Here is an 18415-nt window from a genome sequence, read left to right on the forward strand (position 1 = left end):
AGCTTTTTGCTTTCTTCAGGTTTCATTATATGGCTTCCTCTTATTGTGCAGTTCTTCATTTTAAAGGTTATGACAGAGTTTTCTCTGCACTAGATTTCTCTTAGCATTTAGTTATGCTTTTACTATTATTATGTCTAGGCCATCATTTTTCACTGTAGGCCTTTTTCTCTTTAAACAAAATGTCAGAATTGGAATGTAACGTGTGTATGCATGTATTATATGAGGAGGAACTTTTGTTGGTTCTAAAAGGAAGAAATGACAAATATGAACCTTAAAGTATTCTGTTAGTTTTGTGCAGAAATGTTTTAAAAATATTTAATCTAGAAATGTGTTCAAATCACTCTGTTAATGTTTGGCACCGTGAGCTGGCAATGAAAAATCCTGCATGGAAAGCTACATGAGTTTTCTTCTTTTGACAATAATTTAATCTTAACAAAATGCTATTTCCTTTATATCAAAATTGTTGCGGGGGGGGGGGGGGGGTTCCATTTACCTTAGTATAATGGGACTCTTCTACCCTCTTGTGTTGAAAGCAGGCATCTGCAGTGGTTGCCATTATGAACATTGCCATGACAACAGGGGGTGTTTGTGCATGCGGGACAAAAAATGTGCACAGTGGGACCAGGTACAGAAAGAAAATATGTTTTTACAAATCTGGGGAAAGCTCCAGGTATGCAGGAAGCTCTCTAAAATATTTTTTTCCAAAAGGAGAAGCAGTGTATGGACTTGAGCACACAATCACAACTTCAAAATATTTTAAACAGAGGTTGAGGTCTCTCAAGATCACAGCAGGCATTATAGAGTTGCCTAGCAACTCCATACAACCAGGTATTTGGGGGAAAAATAGAGCAGCCCACAGGAGGGGGAGAAAGCAGCAGCAGTATGGTTGGTGGGAGAGGACCAAAAGGCAGTGGTGACATCTGGGAAAAGAGAAAGAAATGGCAACAGGGACGGGTGGGAGAAGGAGATGGAAACAGGATGGGAGTGTACAAGAAGAGGAAATGGAAACAGGATGGGGGTGTACAAGAAGAAGAAATGATAGCTGGTAGGGATGCTATTCCCTTTCCTCCATGAATTCTTGCAGGTCCACCTCTTGAGTGTGTGTTTACATATAAATAAAATAAATGCATAATTCTCAGATGCTGGTTATAGTTCCATCAGAAATGAAAGTAATGTTCATACAGAACAGATTAAAACCATCCTTCTATACATGAACAGTCATGGTAGTTTTGAGGCTTTAAAAATAGTGCAAAACACACAAGCATTGCTTTGTGTAAGAATTGCTTTTAAACAAGTCAGATGAGTTTTCAATGGACCAGCTATAGAGACAATCTCTGTGGAAAAAGCAATTATCTTGTCAATAATTTTCTTCTTCCACATTCCCTGTATTCTGTTAGAGTCTTTTTCTGGGTGGTAGTTCTGTTATTTCTGTTGAATCCTCCAATGAAGTCCTGTACCAGTTGCTGAAGCATCCCCCAATGAAAAGCTATTGTGGATAAGGATCTTTGAGAGTTAAATGCCGGGCCATTGCAGCAAAAGCTTGCTCTTGCTTTTTTATGGCTACGAGTGCAGTCTATTAACAATGAAAGCTGAAAGCCTGTACAAATGAATCATGATAACTAGTATACTTGGCTAGCCAATATTGTACACTGAAGAAAAGGACTGTGGAGTGCCAGGAGTTGCTTTGAAACATGAAATGGTGAAAACCACATTTTCCAGGACATCTTGAACAATGCTGTGTATGCTTCCTTCAAGGAGCACGGCTAATAGACATCAAATGGGGGAGGGGGGATTGGTGTTCCCAAACCTTTTGCCAGCCTTGCACAATATTATGCTTTCTCTTTTTAAATTTTGTTCCAGTTTTCTAAGCTGTACTCCAATCTTAATTCATACATATTATTCTTTTTGCTATCCAAAGCAAACCCTTGACTGCCCCGAATAGCTGCAGCTTCTGGATCCAGACTGACCTGGGAGATATTTTATTTCCACTCCCCTGTAATTCCAAAGCCATCACCACTTCCCTGTTTATATTTTACTCCGGGATCATCACTTCCAGTTTCTTTACTTTGACACAAGCACACAAATGGAGGCAGTTACCAGCTGTATTCTCCTCTGTCTTGTATTCAGCTTTCTATAAATCTGAATAAATAAATAAATGTTTGGACTCTAATCTGGTTTATATTGTTAGCCTACCTGTAAAACATCTGGTTACTCCCTGTCAGTGGGAGGGAATGAGTGGAGATTCTTGATGTTGCAGTCATATAGAGAAAAAGGGGACCTAAAAAACCCAGTGCATGCACATAAGCTCTTCATACAGCCAAACTATCTCTTCAACTATATTTCACTCCATATTCACTGGACATCTAATCTTTATTGACCATAAAGGGTTTCCTGAATATATACCTGTTGTTTTCTGAACTTTTCTGTTTGCCAGTGTCTTAAGGCAGTGAGAGTCCAGAGAGATGCACAGTGTTCTAGGGTTCCCCATGAATGCCACTATTTCACCGTCATGATTTCTTAGCACAGCTTCAGTACCACTGGTATTTTTGCACTTCTGTTACATTTTTATGAATTTCTAGCTTGTCTAACCTTTACTCTTTCCATGCTTCTCTCACTGAGTCTACTGTGGATGTTTCCTCCACCAAATAGAGATTTACCAAAAAGTGAGTGCTGTTTTCCGCCATTCTCTATCCACCATGCTGTGCCCTTGTTAGTGTCAACAAATACTGTCTCTTCTTTTAGTGGGCTGTTTTCTTCCTTCTTGAATATTAAATATTGCCAGATGTTATCAAGCTCCCTTAGGTGCTTTCTTGGCACCTCTTCCTCAGTTTGGTTCCAATCAGTTTGTCATTGCCCTTTCATCAGCTGCTTGTACAAATTAACTTCTGTATCCAAAGTCATTTAAATGATTACTAAATCTTTTGGTTTGCCTCTGACTTAAACATTTCACTATAGCTCTGTCCAAAAGCATGTGTATATGGCTCATTAGACTGTATCCAAACACTGAGTTTGCAACACTATTGCACGCCAGTGTGTTATTCTTCAGCTACTAATATTAGTGGCAAGTATTCAGTAATAAAATTCTGTCTGGCAGGATCCCCAGCTTTATTGCCTTGTTAAGTTAAAATGGTATGGAAATTCTTCCACAGTGTCTTCCCCATGAGACTCCTAAAGTTTCTCACCAAAAACAAAATGACAATGTGAGAAACAAGAATGACAAGGGTAAGACAAAACAGAGAATTTTCCCTTGTAATATTCTGCCTTGAAGTGTTGCCAATTTTGATGTGTGTGCACACATATGCAAAACATTCTGTTCTAGATTGATACCATTGTATTTTTTAGATCTAACTCTTAATTGTCTATCATATTTGGACACTCTGAGTGTGAAGACTTTTTGCATAAGATTGCAGAGGGTCACTTAAGAGATAAATCCTAAACTGGTCTACTTGGAAATAAGTCTTATTTTATTCTGCAGAGTTTACTCCCAGGTCAGTATTTTTAGGATTGCAGCCTCAGTGGTACTTCTAAACTATGCTGAAGACTTGAGTTGTGGTGCAAGCTAATTTGGTTCTCTATGTACTGTATTTCAGAATGAACTAGACAGGGTGAAAGCCCAGCTCTTCTTGAAAGGTAAGTTGGAAAACAGAGTTTGTTCTACATCAAGATCTGTAAGGAAAACTGGGAGTGACAAGGTTTGTGTGGTGGTTTTATCCTTAAGCCGTGTTTAAGATTAAGAAATGAAGGTAAAACTCCACCCACAGATAGATATGTTTTGGAACACTTGCTGACCAAGGCTGAAAGGGCTATGCTTAGCCATAAAGCTGAGATGAGTGAAGAGCTGGATTAGAATACTCAGAACGCTTAAATTTATTGCCTCTTTGTTAAGAAATTCGTATCTACCTAATGTCAGTGGTCCTGTTGTGGAAAACTGTAGCAGGGTTGCATACAGCTGAGAAACCAAATAGAAGTAGGATATTGGAAAGCAAAGGGGAAGGGAATTTAGCTTGGTGTCCAAATGACAGTCCATGTGCTGACTGCTCATGCACTTCCATTGTCTCACTGCAGTAAAGAGCATTGTAAACTTTAGTTTTTGAAATGGTTTATGGAAGCAGATGAGTGAGAAAGCCCTGGAGACTTTGTTAATAGCTTTAAAGCAGTGTCTGTAGGCAGCTTGTCTTGAAATTTGGGTAATAAGTGGCAAAGAGAAAATGTCACTCTGCTTGAATGACATAAATCTTAAAAACATGAGATGGTTCTGTTTCTAAAGAACTTTGTTCATGATTAGATTTTCTTGCCTTTCCCTGAATGTACGAATTAAGGAGCCAAAAATAAGCTAAGCTTTTTCCCGCCTAAAACAAAGAGGAATTTGATTAACTTGCCCCAAGTGTTTGTACTGGTGCATCCTCGAAATAATAGCGGCAATTAGTAATGTTGAGCTATGCTGAATTAAGCAGCACATTAAATCTCACACATTTTTCTAGGGAGCCCTAGTCAGGGTCAAAAAACAATGTATTTGCTTAAGGTTCTAGGTTCATCTCATAAATTTGCCTTTCATGTGGTGCTGTAAAAAAGTCTTGATGGTACTGTAGACACATACACTGGAGTAGTGTGTATTTGCAGGGATTAAACCAAGTATATTTGAATGATATCTCACCCAGCAGCAAAGGTATGATGTTAATGAGTGACAGAAATAGAAGCAGAACCCTATAGCAGAATAATGGTTCAGTATGTCAGTGCTCTCACCACTCACATCAACATCCAGCAGGTGTTTCCAAACACACACTCAACATACAGGAATTCATACTGCAAGAACAAAATATAGCACCTTCTAAAGCTTTAAAAGTTTGATTCCCAAAAGTCTTTGGTTTGTGATTGTGAATGATGCTGTCTCCCTCCCAATGTACCTAAACTTGTTTTGCTCCTGAGATGGTAGTGGCAGCTAGTTTGCTGATGTTTGTTTATTTATTTTATTATATTTATATCCCGCCCTTCCCTATCGGGCTCAGGGCGGCTAACAACAGTCAACAATTTGATAACAGATTTAAATTAAAATAAAACATTATTAAAATATTAAAACAATTTTAAATACAATTTCAGATGGCGTTCAGTCTTGTTCAAAATCATTTATGTTAATACTGTGGGATGGTGGATACTACGCACCCCCGTAGATGTTAAGAGCACCTCCAGTTAGTTGTTAAAAGCCTGCCTGAACAGGTATGTCTTGCAGGCCCTGTAGAATTGTGGCAAATCCCACAGGGCCCTGGTCTCTTCATTCCAGAGGGCAGGCGCAGCCATGGAAAAGGCTCTTGCCCTCGTAGTAGTCAGATGGGCATTCTGTAGCCCAAGGATCTTTAACAGATTTAACAGATGTTGATAAATGAACTGGCTTTGAAAGAGGACACAGGGTTAATCGGGTATCAAAGGAAGGTTTGACGTTTTTTGGAGCTACTGACAAGGATTACTTGATGTGGCAATATTTTGTAATGGATCAAATTCAGTTATGTCAATCCAGTGGCATGGACAGAGTTCCAAGCCATTTCTAAATCTTTGAAAGTTCTGTGTGCTTCATTCACAGTTTAGGCCGCATGCTTGCCCTTAGTTCACAGGGCTAAAATAGATTATAAGTATTATGTTTTATTTCAGAAAAGGAGAAACGGGATTGCCAATCTGTTGTTGACTCACTGAGGGAAACCCTGGATGTTCGGAATGCCACCATCGAATCTCTTCAGAAAGCTGCATCTGACATGGAAATGCTGTGTTCTACTCTCAAGGTGTGTCAAGTTTTCTTATAATTACGCTAAAGTGATTGGGCTTTGTTTTCTATACAGATGTGAAAACAGCACTATTTCCATATTTCTAAAACCAAGTGAGAAATGTGGACATCCATATCTTGAATAGATTGTATAGTATCGTTTCTAATTTCTAGCACTGGCATCCAGGGATAATAAGCCTCTTGACACCTGGCAGCATGTACAAAGGATAAACCCCCTGGAAGCCAGGCTAGTAACCTTATATTTTAGAGAGATGCTAGGCAGGGCTCTTTTTCTAGCAGGAGCTCCTCTGCATATAGGACCATGCCCCCCTGATGTAGCCAATCCTCCTGGAGCTTACAGTAGGCCCTGTACTAAGAGCCCTCTAAGCTCTTGGAGGATTGGCTACATCAGAGGTGTGTAGCCTAATATGCAGAGGAGCTCCTGCTAGAAAAAGAGCCCTGACTAAGTGATTGCAATGTGTTGGCACCTGGATTTGTTCCCATTTGACCTAATCTGAAAAACTCAGGATATACCCCATACTTCCTTCCTGGTTTTGGAGGTCTGATTTAGGCTTCTGCTGTACAATGATGCGTCACCTTCTCAGTGACAATGTTGCTTGTCAAGAACTGAAATGCATAAATTAAAAAAACTTATGATGGGATCCAGCCTATCCTATGCGATGCCAAACTGACCTCCTGCAAAGATAGTTTATATGTCCTTGGACAACGTAATGATGTTGAGATGGAAAGGAAAACCTGAAAATATAATTTATTGTAGTAAAAGTTGAAGACATTTAAATAAAAATTGTTCTGTCTGTGTTTTTTTGAAGGAATTTGAATGGTTGATTACAAATACTTGTTTCTGCATTTAGATGTCTACTAATACAGATGTTATTTTCTGAATTGGCAAAGGGGACAGGCTTTATTACTTATGTTGGTTCATAAACTGTGTGGTGTTTTATCATGCAAGTTTGGAGGTAGACTGGAAGAGGGAGGTCACTCATGCTTTTCATTCCTATGTCTATAAACTAACCTCCCAGGATGTTGGATGCTGCAATATAATGCACTTTGTTTGCTACTTCCCTTGATCAGGCAAATTTAGCAGCAGCTGTTCTAAGGCGCTGGAAGTTATACCTGTTGATAATTTCAGACAAACCCCTCCCCAGTTTAAAATGGTATCTAGGATTGCTATTGTGTCCTATGTCTGAACTGAAACAAATCTATTCTAATATCTGCAGTCATTCTGTTAAATATACTAATATATTCATTTTTACTTTTGATTTTTGCTATACTGTGTGATCCCTTTCTAGCAATTATAGGAGTTAAATCCATTCTGTCTGGTCTGGCATTATGGGATTGTTAGGGATGTATCTCACTGCAAGACATTGAGTTTTTAGCTGCCACTGAGTTTGCAGAAACAATAAAGTAGCAATATTAAAATGAGTTGTAAAAACTAGGAGATGAATAGAGAAGGGGTACCATCAATTCCAGTTAGCTTGAGCCCCCATCAGGTTGTAAACAATTTTAGACATTGTAACAAGGTGAAGAGCTAGAATTGTCTGTTGCCAAATGCATTTGGAATCCATCACTTTCTGCACAGAGTAGAGCTTTAATATCCTCTTTAACATATTCTAGCCATTGACAAGTCTTTTCTCTGAAGCCTGATCAAACAGCATTGCTCTTTTCTTAGTTTTCAGTGTTGAGGGAGAGTAGGCAGGAGCCTTTGAAGTGTGTGTTAAGCTGACCAGCCCAATCAAAGTCTGGGAAATCACAAGCATATTGAAGAGGGGTTTTTTTCTCCTTCAGATCTGTTGAATCTGTGCAGGTACCATAAAGGAAACTGTTTGTCTCAGTATGTTTGTAAGCTGCCATTGCGTAATTTAAAAGAACTGCTACATGAAGACTTGGAACTGAACTGAATGTTAACTGCAAATAATTGTTCAAGCACTATAATATGATAGTAGTTTACTCATGAGCAGTGAAAAAAGAACTCGAGCAAGATATTTCCCCGATTGCAAAAGAGGAGACATAATTATGTGCATGTTTCTCCCTACCATATTACACTGCTTTTGTTGCTGCATGAGCAGTCATTTGTAGATAGTGTGTGAATCGGTTCAGTTTTCATGTGAAAATTCCTTAATTATTTTTATCACTGTATACTAAAGAAGTAGGATCGGGAAGCACATAGACTGGAGAGATCTGCAGAAAATATGTGGCCTTTCTTCCTAGAACTTCCTGTCTTACCTCTGAATGGTAACTTTAATAATCAGTAATAGAGATGTCATGGATCATCTCTCATAATCAGCACAGAAGAGTTACAGCACAAATATGGAAAGCAGGGTGGATTATTTCAACTGTGTGGGATTTTGAAACCATCTTGATCCTAATAGCAAGAGCAGTAAGGATGGCTCAGAGTTCTGTAGTGGGTTGCCATGGAGCTGCCTTCTAGGCACTGATGGTATTTCTCTTTCTCAGAAACAAATGAAGTATCTGGAGCAGCAGCAAGAAGATACTAAGAGTGCAAAAGAAGAAGCTCGAAAACTGCGAAATAAACTGAAAACTATGGAGAGGTTAGAACATGAGCTTTGCCTGCCTTTCTTTCTGTGTATGCAGACTATGTTGATAGCTTTTTCACCTTTCTAGAAGACGTTGGACTATAATATATTGGAGTTAAAGCTTTTTAACAAATAGCTTTCAAACTGGTATTTGGATTTCCTATGTCTGTCAGTGGAGGTCAGGGACTAATGTGACCATGTTATGATTTTAAGTCAGATGTTATCTTTGCTGCATATTACTTCCTTGACATCCTGTAAGAGCTTAATGCAAACAAAGAACTTTATACCAATCTGTGCCATGATGGGAGATTTACTTGTATTGCTGACCTCACCCCAAAATGATTCTGGATTGGAAATGTCTTCAGGGAATTCTTTTATTAAAATAATTAGTCCTTTGTACATGGCACCAGGAATGCACATTCAGATATTTCAAGTCCAAAACTATATCCAAAAAATACCTTGTCAGTATTTTTCAGATATAACTGGGCAGGGCTTTTTTTGAGCAGGAATGCAGCTTTGGCTGCCTTGGCATCAGAGGATGTGGACTAATTTGCAAATGAGTTCCCGCTGGGCTTTTTCTACAATAAAAAGCCCTGCATCTGGGTATCTGGACCAATATTTGGAATTATTAGAGTGATGGTAATGTGGTCCCGGATATTTCCAGAAATATTTGACAGTATCTGGGGCTGACAATTTAAGGCTCCCAGGCCTGTCTTTCTTCCATTTAACAGGTTTCCCAGCCAATGGGAAGGAGGAGAGAGAGAGCTCTTCTGGGCAATGGGATCAAATGACAAGGGGTGCACTGGAACTGGCTTATCAGTCATCACAATTCTCTCACAGCCTTCCTTGGCTTTCTGAGCATGGACAAAGAGGATAAAATTGGAGTTCTGGTGGTGCTTGCTGCTGCTCTGGTCTGTGCCATGGATTTCTGCTACCTGCCTGGAAAGACCTTCTTCTGTGCCTGAGTAGCCTGAGGATTGGTTTCCTCACAGTGGACTTTATTGTAAAACATTATTTGGAGTTTGTGTTTGATTTTGCATGCTGGGTTGTGATTTCTTGGTTTTATTTTGTGCTGTTTTTAAAAGAATTTAAAAGGCTTATGCTGCTTTGTTGGATTCCCTTCTTGGCTTCTTTAAAAACTTTTTAATTGCTTTGCATTTCTTCTGTTTCTAAAAGTTAATTTCTAAAGGGTTTGTCCTTTGGGGGGTAGATTTTGCAAGTTGTATTGGGCTTGCCACATTAGCCCTGAGTTCTCTTTGGCTTCTGTGGTTTGGCACTGGCTCTTTACTTTATACCCCACATTTCCTCATTATTCAAGATGGCTTGCAACAGTGAACCTTGTTGAAGTTGATTTGACTTTGATTCTCTTATTTGACATTGGTTGTGTTGGCCGGCCACATTGCGTTGTGAGTCTGTTGGAGTTCTCTGGTTTGATGTTAGTTCTGTTGGGGTTGTTGTTTCTGTTTGCATTTGCATTTGGCCAGTGGTTGCTCTTGTGTATTTGGCAGTTGGCTTCTTTGTCTTGCAGAAGGCATTTTTTTCCTCATTGGAAACAGAGGAGACAAGTAGGCTGGTTTGGGGGCACCTTGTTCAGGCATTGATAGAATTGGACTCCTTGATCCAATATGCTTGAAACTTGTGGGGTCTTCTATGTACAGGCAGGACTAGGTTCCCTGCAATTTTGGTGTCACTGGCTTGAAGCCATTTGAGTCCCACCACAGGAAATAACGGACTAAAAATATATATATTCCATGGGGAAAAAATCAAATCCCAAAACAGTATTGGAAACCTGAATAACCAGAACACTAGTATGGAGATTATTCCTGAAATCTGAGAAATATGACTTTTTTTTAACTGCACATCCTTACATGGAACTGCTAAAAACTTTGCATCCAAGCTTAATTGGAAGATCTCAGCTGGAAGTGGGTCAGAATAAAAACTTACTTCAGAAATGGAATAAGAAAAAAAATGTAGACTAGTTTACATCTATAAATGTCACATGAAGTATTCTTTTTCCTGAAATACTAATACTCTGAAACATTTAATTTTGAAGAGATTATTCCATTTGATAGCATTATTTTTTTTTCTAAATAAAAGTATCAGATAAAGTTCAAAATGATTTGATAAATACTTTCTAGCTATTTTTAAAATTAGATTTCCTCCCAATTTTTAATAGTTTTTTGGTTACTTTACATCACCCTATAACTTCTGTCTGATGTAAGGACGTTTCTGTTTTGTTTCTTTTCTTATATACCTTGTAATCAACCACGTCTACACAAATATTCATTCCTTAAATTCTGTCACTGATTTTGGAGTGTTGATCATGTAATAAGATGATAAAACTTAATAATTTAAATAGAACATACTTTCTATTCATGGCCAAATAATTTAACTGGGGGTGTTGCTGTAATCCATCAGATTCAAGTTTCAGGCTGAGTATTGCTCCACTACAGCATGTATATGTCCAGGCCAATCTGCTCTGATTTCCATTTGGGGGGCAAAATGTTCAGCAGCACTTGTACCTGCATGTTCTTGAGCAAGGTATTCAGGGGGGTGGGGTTCAACTGGATGGACAATATCTTGTGCAAGTACCAAGGTTATTTTTTTTACGTAGACTGAAAAACTAAAATTTCTCAGCCTTCCTTAGCTTTGTAGCAAATCCAATGAAACTGATGAGGGATTTATGCATATTGTCACTTTCACTTCTGCCTTGTAGTTTGTGCATCAAATAATAATAATTGTCCTATAGAATTGTGTGTAGTATAGCCAAGCGATCCTAAGATTGTATGGCAGCCCAAAATTGTAACTCCTTTTGCAATATACACCGCTAGGTGGTAAGCTAGACTTTTTTTGTGCTGAGAGAGCTTTGAAAGAACTGTGACTGACCCAAGGTGACCTAGCTGGCTGCATGTGGAGGGGCTGTGGAATCAAATCCAGTTATCTAGATTAGAGTTCATTGCTCTTAACCACTATAGCATGCTGGCTCTCTATGTGCAGCAGTAATACACAGGGATACACAAGCAAATGGGGGAAGAGGTTGAAGAGGCAAAATGCATACAAGAGCAGCAGTTGTTGAGAAACACTGCAGATGTTCTAGGGCCGTCTTGAAGTTTCTTTGGGCATCCAAACAAGATGAGGCAGAACCACTGAAAACTTCCCAGAATTATTTTTTGCCCCTTCTCTCGTTCTTGTATGTTTTGTCGTGCATATGCAGCAAAAAGTTCCATAGAAACTGCCAGTATAAGTCAGATAGTGGATATCTTTGCCCAGTGAACATTCAAAACGTTGGCTCTTAATTCTGGCAGAAGCTCCAGGTTATGAATGCACAGTCATTATCCATTTTAGGAAGTTGTTGCCAATTATAAATATATTCAAGCAATATAATTGAACTTCTAATCCAGGGGTGGGGAACCTCTGTCCCGAGGGCCGTTTGCAGCCCTCAAGATCACTTGATCTGGCCCTCGGGGATTTCTGGGCCACATAGCCTCCCTGAGGCCTGGCTGGCCAGCCAGGATCACTGTAGGGCCTGGAAAAATCACTGTCACAGTTCAGGTAAGTTTCCTCCTCATTTCTTTATTTCCTTTTATTTCTGTTTCTTCCCCCCATTTCTTTGTTTCCCTTTCTTCCCCCTTCATTACTTTCCTTTATTTTTCTTCCTTCCCCCATTTCTTCCCCTTTCTTCCTCCCTTTCTTTATTTTCCTTTATTACCCTTTCTTTCCCCCATTTCTGTATTGCCCTTTCTTTCTATTTCTTCCCCACATTTTTATTTTCCTTTTTTCTCCCCTTTCTTTCTATTTCCCCCCCATTTCTTTATTTCCCTTTCTTCCTCCAATTTCTTTATTTCGCTTTATTACTCTTTCTTCCCTCCATTTCATTTTCCTTTTTTCTCCCCATTTCTTTCCTTTTCTCTCCCCTTTCTCCCTTCCTTCCCTCCTTCCTTCCTCCCTCTCCTTCTCTCTCTCGCTTTCTCTATGTGGATCTCGAGTGATGGGCATTGTGAAGGACTGCTGCTGGAGTATTTGGGTGCCTTTAAAGGTCTGCTGGGAACAGCTGCTGTTTCTGCATGAAACAAGAGATGGGGTGGTGTCAGGGGTGGGGGGCAATGTTCCCTCTAAGCTGCAGAGTCTTGTGAGCAAAAATTCTACTTTGTGAGCTACTGGCATTAAAGCTGTGAGCTACTGCATAAATTAGTGTGCTCTGGGGTCATCCTTCCTGAGCTAAGACAAAAATGTGTGAGCTGGAGGCTAAAAATCTGTGAGCTAGCTCACGCTAACTCAGCTTAGAGGGAACACTGGTGGGGGGTGGGATCCAGTTACTACCAGTTCAGTTTGTACATGATTATCCCAGATGGTGTAGCCTAATATGCTAATGAGTGTGACCTAATATGCTAATATTAGGGGATGTGGTCTAATATGCTAATGAGTTTCTGCTGGGCTTTTTCTACAAAAAAAGCCCTGGACCTAGGCATTTGCCTAGAGCAGCGAGCCAGAGGTGTGTGTGCCAAATTAGGCTCTTCTCACATGACTTCAAATAGAAAAAACAATTATTTGCATTAATTTCACCAGCCTAAATTGTTCTCCCCCAGAGCACTGTTTTTTAAGTTGATAATTTTTGTATGGCCCGCAAATGATATTATAAATATCCAAATGGCCCTTGGCAGATAAAAGGTTCCCCGCCCCTGTTCTAATCTATCACAAGCTCTTTCAGAAAATAAAGCTGATTATTTTATGTTCTTTAATATAGTCAACAACTTTCAGTGTGGATGTGCTTTAAAATGAATTTTGTCTGATCAATATTTTTGCATATAATCTTTTTGCTAAAGTAGTTGCCCGAATTTTATAACGATCATTTAGCGAGGAAGCTGGTGGATAAGATTGTAAACTAGATTTGGGTCTCTCCATGTGTTCCTCCAAGTCCCCTCTCAGTTTCTATGCATGCCAAGGACAGAGAATTATCAAAGTATATATAGGGTAAGTCTGGACCCTCTTATGTTGTAACCTCTAATGTTCTACTTGGCCTTCAAGTTAAATATTTGAGCCCTGACCTGGATAGCCCAGGCAAGTCCAATCTTGTTAGATCTTGGAAATTAAGCAGGGTCGACTCTGGCAAGTACTTATATGAGAGACCTCCTTGGAATACCAGAACCAGAAGCTGGGGCAGACTTTATTCAGCCATCTCTCCGAATATTCTCCATGTCCCCAGTAGGGATCAGTCACCAGAAGTCACCATGACTTCCATGTGCACACATGCACAAAAATGTGTACATAAAAATACAAATACCCCCCCAAATTTAAATATATACTATTTCTGTATGGAGTTGGTAGAAGGACCAACTGTGGCTCCAGTTGTCTATGAGGTCTGTTTCCCAACCCAGAACCTGAGTACTTGATACTCTGCTACAAACAACCTCATATCTGAGTTTGTTTGCTTCAGGGATTTTTAAAAATACCCACTGGGACAGTTTAATTCTATACAACTGAAGCATATTGCTGTGTATCTGAGCCCAGAAGTGGTGAGGGAAAAGTCCTTACTATCCTGTCTTACGTAATATATGTCAAACTGTTTTAGTATTAGGTGGAGCTCAGTTTAGCGGCCACTGTGCCATTAAAAATCCCTCAACCTATCTTCCTTTCATCCTTCCAGGATTGAGCTGTTACTCCAGGGCCAACGTCCAGAAGTGGAGGAGATGATCCGTGATATGGGAGCAGGGCAGGCAGCAGTGGAGCAGCTTGCAGTCTATTGTATTTCACTGAAAAAGTAGGTTTTAAAACTGAGGTAACATGGTGTTTGATTGTGAATTTCCCAAATGAAAAAGGCAGAGAAAAGCAACAGATTTCGGCAGCATGTTGGTTACACTACTGATATATGGTGAAATATAATTAAGGTGGTATAGAGGGAAGATTTCAACACAGCAAGTCTACTTGTTGCATTACTGACACATTCATTGCTATGGAAACAGCCTTCAGAGCTTTGCTGGAGTGCTTAAGAGGTGACTGTTTGATGTGAACCAAGGGAACAAATGATTGTCATGATTCTGAGTAAGGCAGCATGGCCCCTGAATATTTCTCCTGTGCAAAGCAGAGTGCTTTATGTAGCTGTGGCAATAACTATGGTGTAGTCACCAATCCTACTGTGTTTGTTAGAGGTCTTTCTATTTATACCATGTATATTTCACAGTTTGTGCAGGCAGTATCTCACAGCAAATGGGTAATCACGACTTTTATTAATGAGCTTTAGCATGAAGTACCTGCATTGTAATCAGTAATTTCAGTGCTGTTTTATAACAGCATTAAAATGTTTTCAGAAGCTTTTTTTTTTTTTTTAAAGCAAGCGTTGCATCTCATTTCAGTAAGAAAGGTGCACAATATTGCATGTGACTTTTCATTGTTGAAATTCTTTACATTCTGACATGGAAATAACACTGTTGCAGTTTTGGTGACTGCCCCCCTCCCCAAAAGGCAGAATTCTGCCTTTCCATTTTCCCCTCATCCCAAAGCACATGTTTTTTCACCTACTTTATAGTGTTCCTGTGTCCTTAACACTGTACAAATCAATGTTGGCTTGTTCAGCAGTGTTTTCTCTTTAAAATGTGCTTGTGTGCATAATAGAAATTTCTGCAACCACTTAAACTGTGAATTGAATATCTTCTGTCTAAATATGATTACTGGCTCTAGCAAAGAACTTCTTGCTTGGAAGTCTGTTTCACAGACTGACTAATTTGAATCCTTTCCAGGGAATATGAGAACCTGAAGGAGTCTCGGAAAGCATCAAATGAGAAAATAGAAAAGTTGAAAAAGGAGTTGTTTTCTGCAAACCACAAGGTAAAGGGAGAGTGGCTTTTGTGAAGATTTGTTGCTGCAGCGTCTATGCACAACTGTTAAGAAAAATCATTACCTAAATAAATCCTCTTTAGCACAGTTGTTGTCCAGACAGTTATGTTAGCTATGAGGGTAACTAATGGTTATACTGGGAAGTTGAGACACAGATTCCCTAGAACTGATGTGTGGCAAAAAGCACATTGAGAAATCTTTTTCCATAGCCCAGTCACATTGTTTGCTATTCTGGCTATTCCATAATATGGATTCTTCCATAATAAGTATCAAAACAGCAAAGGGCACATAGTTATACATAGAGAACTGCCCAAGGACAGTTTACTGTCCTAAATCAAAGAATATCCGTATCTTTTCTGTTGAACATATTATTCTGTATTAGTATCAGGAAATTGTATTGTGGGTGCAGGAATCTTGGAGGACAGAACAAATTTAAGGATAATCCTTTTGATTAGCTCTTCCTTGGGATCTAAATTGATGAGTCAGAGCCCCCTCTGCAGGATGAGGGCTGGTTCAGAATATCTTTCACAAAGAAGCTGTTCCTGGTTGAGAGGTCTTTATTACTTTTCTTAAAAGAAAAAACCTTCAAAGTCTTAAAGGTGACAGAAGAGTATCCTTTTATTAAGTACATCCATTATAAATACTGAAGTAAAAGCTTTGTTATAGAGGTTTGTTGTGGGAGGGCCAGTTTGGCGTAGTGGTTAAGTGTGCGGACTCTTATCCAGGAAAACCGGCTTTGATTCCCCACTTGAACCTGCTGGAATGGCCTTGGGTCATCCATAGCTCTAGCAGAGGTTGTCCTTGAAAGGGCAGCTGCTGGGAGAGCCCTCTCAGCCCCACCCTCCTCACAGGGTGTCTGTTGTAGGGGAGGAAGATAAAGGAGATTCTGAGCCGCTCTGAGACTCTGAAATTCGGAGTGGAGGGCAGGATATAAATCCAATATCATCATCCCCCTCTTCCTCTACCTCCTCTTTCTCCTCCTCTTCATGTGCCCCCATACTGTGTATTCTGATACTTAGTATTTTATCTGTAGTTACAGAAAACTGTTCTGGAGTTAAAGAAAACAAATGAGGAATTAAAAAGCACCCAGACAGATCTGAGAAATGCAGATAAAGAGATCACGGTAAGGATATTTCTTAAAACTGCAGTAGGTGCTTAGTATTTGTGACCCTATAATTATGCTCCCTTGCCCTCCCACCTTACAGTCCAGTTTACTTTCTAATCTACTTCACTAGGGAGAGAGCAATCTCTTTTTCTGAGTTCCAACATAGTCCATCATTGCAGTTTTCAATTTTCTTTTAAAGAGTCTGAAGAAGAAGATAGAAATCTTGCAAGATACCTTAAAAGTGCCATCAGTAACCGGTGAAGCGCTCAGTCGGCTTGTTTCTGAAAGGTTTGCATTACAGAGAAATGATGCAATAGAGAGAAATTGTATCAACAATACTGTACAATGGGAGCAGTAGAAGGTTGAATGCTTCAGAACAATCCCCAGAAACAGAGGGTTAGATCCAATGGTACATGTGGAAGTTGCTGATGGATGTGGGTTTTTTGCTGCACTCTTCTCCCTCAGCAGGCCTTTCCAGACCTAGGAAAAGCATAGTGGGATGCACTTGGACTAACAGCCACACAGACTTTGGGACTGACAGTAATGAAGGAGAAAGCAGTGTTCTTCTTCTCTTCTCTCCCCCACCCTACTTGCTTTGGCAAATGAGAGGTAGCTGGACAGCTCTGTCTCTTTGACAATTATGATACTACTTTTGCTGCCTCTGGGTGCAGTACCATGGCAACTGAAGTGAATCAGGATGCTTCATTGCAACTTTAAGTGCTGTCTTGGAAGTGGTAGCCCTGACTTGAATAGCATTTTCTACTTTTAGATAGGTGGGCCTAGGATCAAAATGATGGTTTTATTCCAGGCTTGAGAAGCTGAGTGTAAATGACAAGACCCTGAAAGGTGGGATGTGAATGTTTTAATAAACAATATTTTATCATAGTAGCCTGTCTTTTGTAACCAAATCAATTTAATGTGGTGTTTTCCCTAACCCTTGATCACTGAACATCAGAAGCTCTATACACATTGGTAGCTAAATTTATGTATTTGTGCCATCAGATAGGTAGAAGACCCAGTATGGAGCTATGATCTAGGCAGTGCAACATTCATAAATTAACCTGGAAATTGAGATAAATGCACCTTATAGTATACCAATCAGTTGTGCTACTCACTAGTGGTGGTTTGTGTGTAATTTGATCTTGCAGCCCAGTTCCTGTGGAACTACTCAGCCCAAAGCTCCATCGACCAGCTCACAGTGATAACATTGACCTGAATGCCACTTTTGATGTGGAGACGCCAAAGCACCAACCTCATAAGACAGTCCCTGCACCTGCCAAAAAGCTTAAACTGGATAAAAAGTCGTGAGTCATATTCCCTTGCTTCTGCTGGCCCTAGGTGTGTGCTTGGTCTGACTGCCATTCCTGTTTTCACGCCTGCTGAAAGCAATTCTCCAACCAGTTCACATTCCATGGTCATTGCTTTCAGCTGGAACATCTTGTTCAGAAGTTTTTTCATTGCTGTAGAAGAATGAAAGAAGCTACTACGTACCCAGGCTGCTGTACATAAAAACTAAAACTTTTCTCCCAGCCTGCTTATTATCATTTTTATTTATCATGCAGCTAAAATTATTAGATGCCAATAAATGTTTGAAAGACAATTCCCAGCCTGTAGGCTCCCAATCTAAAATTGACTGTAGGAAAGGTAAAGGGTAGATGGGGAGGACAAGGTAGTAATATGTAGTAACATACAGTAACATATTATGCAAATATATGCTCTTGTGCTGAACTAGTATTTCTAATTTATGTTGTTTTTGATAAGTTCTTTCTCTGTTCCAGCTGAGTACAAAAATATGAAGGGAGACTCTTTTCTAATCTCAATAATGAAATATAATTAGAACTTTAAAAATAGATAATGCAGTATTATTGGGACACATTGGAGCTCACTGCTCCCTCGTTTGCTTCTCATTCAAATTGGAAACTATTGGCTATAAGATACGGCAGCAGTTTGCATGGGTTGGTTTTTTTTAACCTTTGGATGTTTTTTCCCTGCAATTTCTAAAAAGTGAAAATTTAGAATTTGGGGTACATTGAATTCATATCTGAATTTTCACAAATGATTACACTTCTGAAAGTAGATTGGATCATGTACTCATGTGTGTATGTGTTTTTCAGGGCCTCTGTGACAAATCTATCAAGAGTTCTGAAAGCAACAGTAGAGGTATAGTAATTC

The 18415-nt window shown here is 39.5% G+C and overlaps 1 protein-coding gene across 3 annotated transcripts in view; it reads left to right on the plus strand.

Annotated features, from left to right (window-relative positions):
* Positions 1 to 18415, plus strand: part of TRAIP (TRAF interacting protein) — a 39510-nt gene that overhangs the window by 12356 nt on the left and 8739 nt on the right. For 2 of the 3 annotated variants that reach the window (XM_060240067.1, XM_060240066.1), the window contains exons 5-13: positions 3591 to 3630; positions 5644 to 5771; positions 8228 to 8322; positions 13952 to 14065; positions 15042 to 15129; positions 16172 to 16261; positions 16443 to 16531; positions 17392 to 17547; positions 18358 to 18403. In XM_060240067.1, the coding sequence (XP_060096050.1) occupies positions 3591 to 3630; positions 5644 to 5771; positions 8228 to 8322; positions 13952 to 14065; positions 15042 to 15129; positions 16172 to 16261; positions 16443 to 16531; positions 17392 to 17547; positions 18358 to 18403 (846 nt within the window). Of the gene's footprint in view, positions 1 to 3162; positions 3223 to 3590; positions 3631 to 5643; positions 5772 to 8227; positions 8323 to 13951; positions 14066 to 15041; positions 15130 to 16171; positions 16262 to 16442; positions 16532 to 17391; positions 17548 to 18357; positions 18404 to 18415 lie in introns of those variants that run through there. The other variant, XM_060240068.1, reaches the window with a different exon arrangement.

The sequence above is a fragment of the Heteronotia binoei genome, chromosome 5 (assembly GCF_032191835.1).
Source record: "Heteronotia binoei isolate CCM8104 ecotype False Entrance Well chromosome 5, APGP_CSIRO_Hbin_v1, whole genome shotgun sequence".
Classification (NCBI taxonomy): Eukaryota; Metazoa; Chordata; class Lepidosauria; order Squamata; family Gekkonidae; genus Heteronotia; species Heteronotia binoei.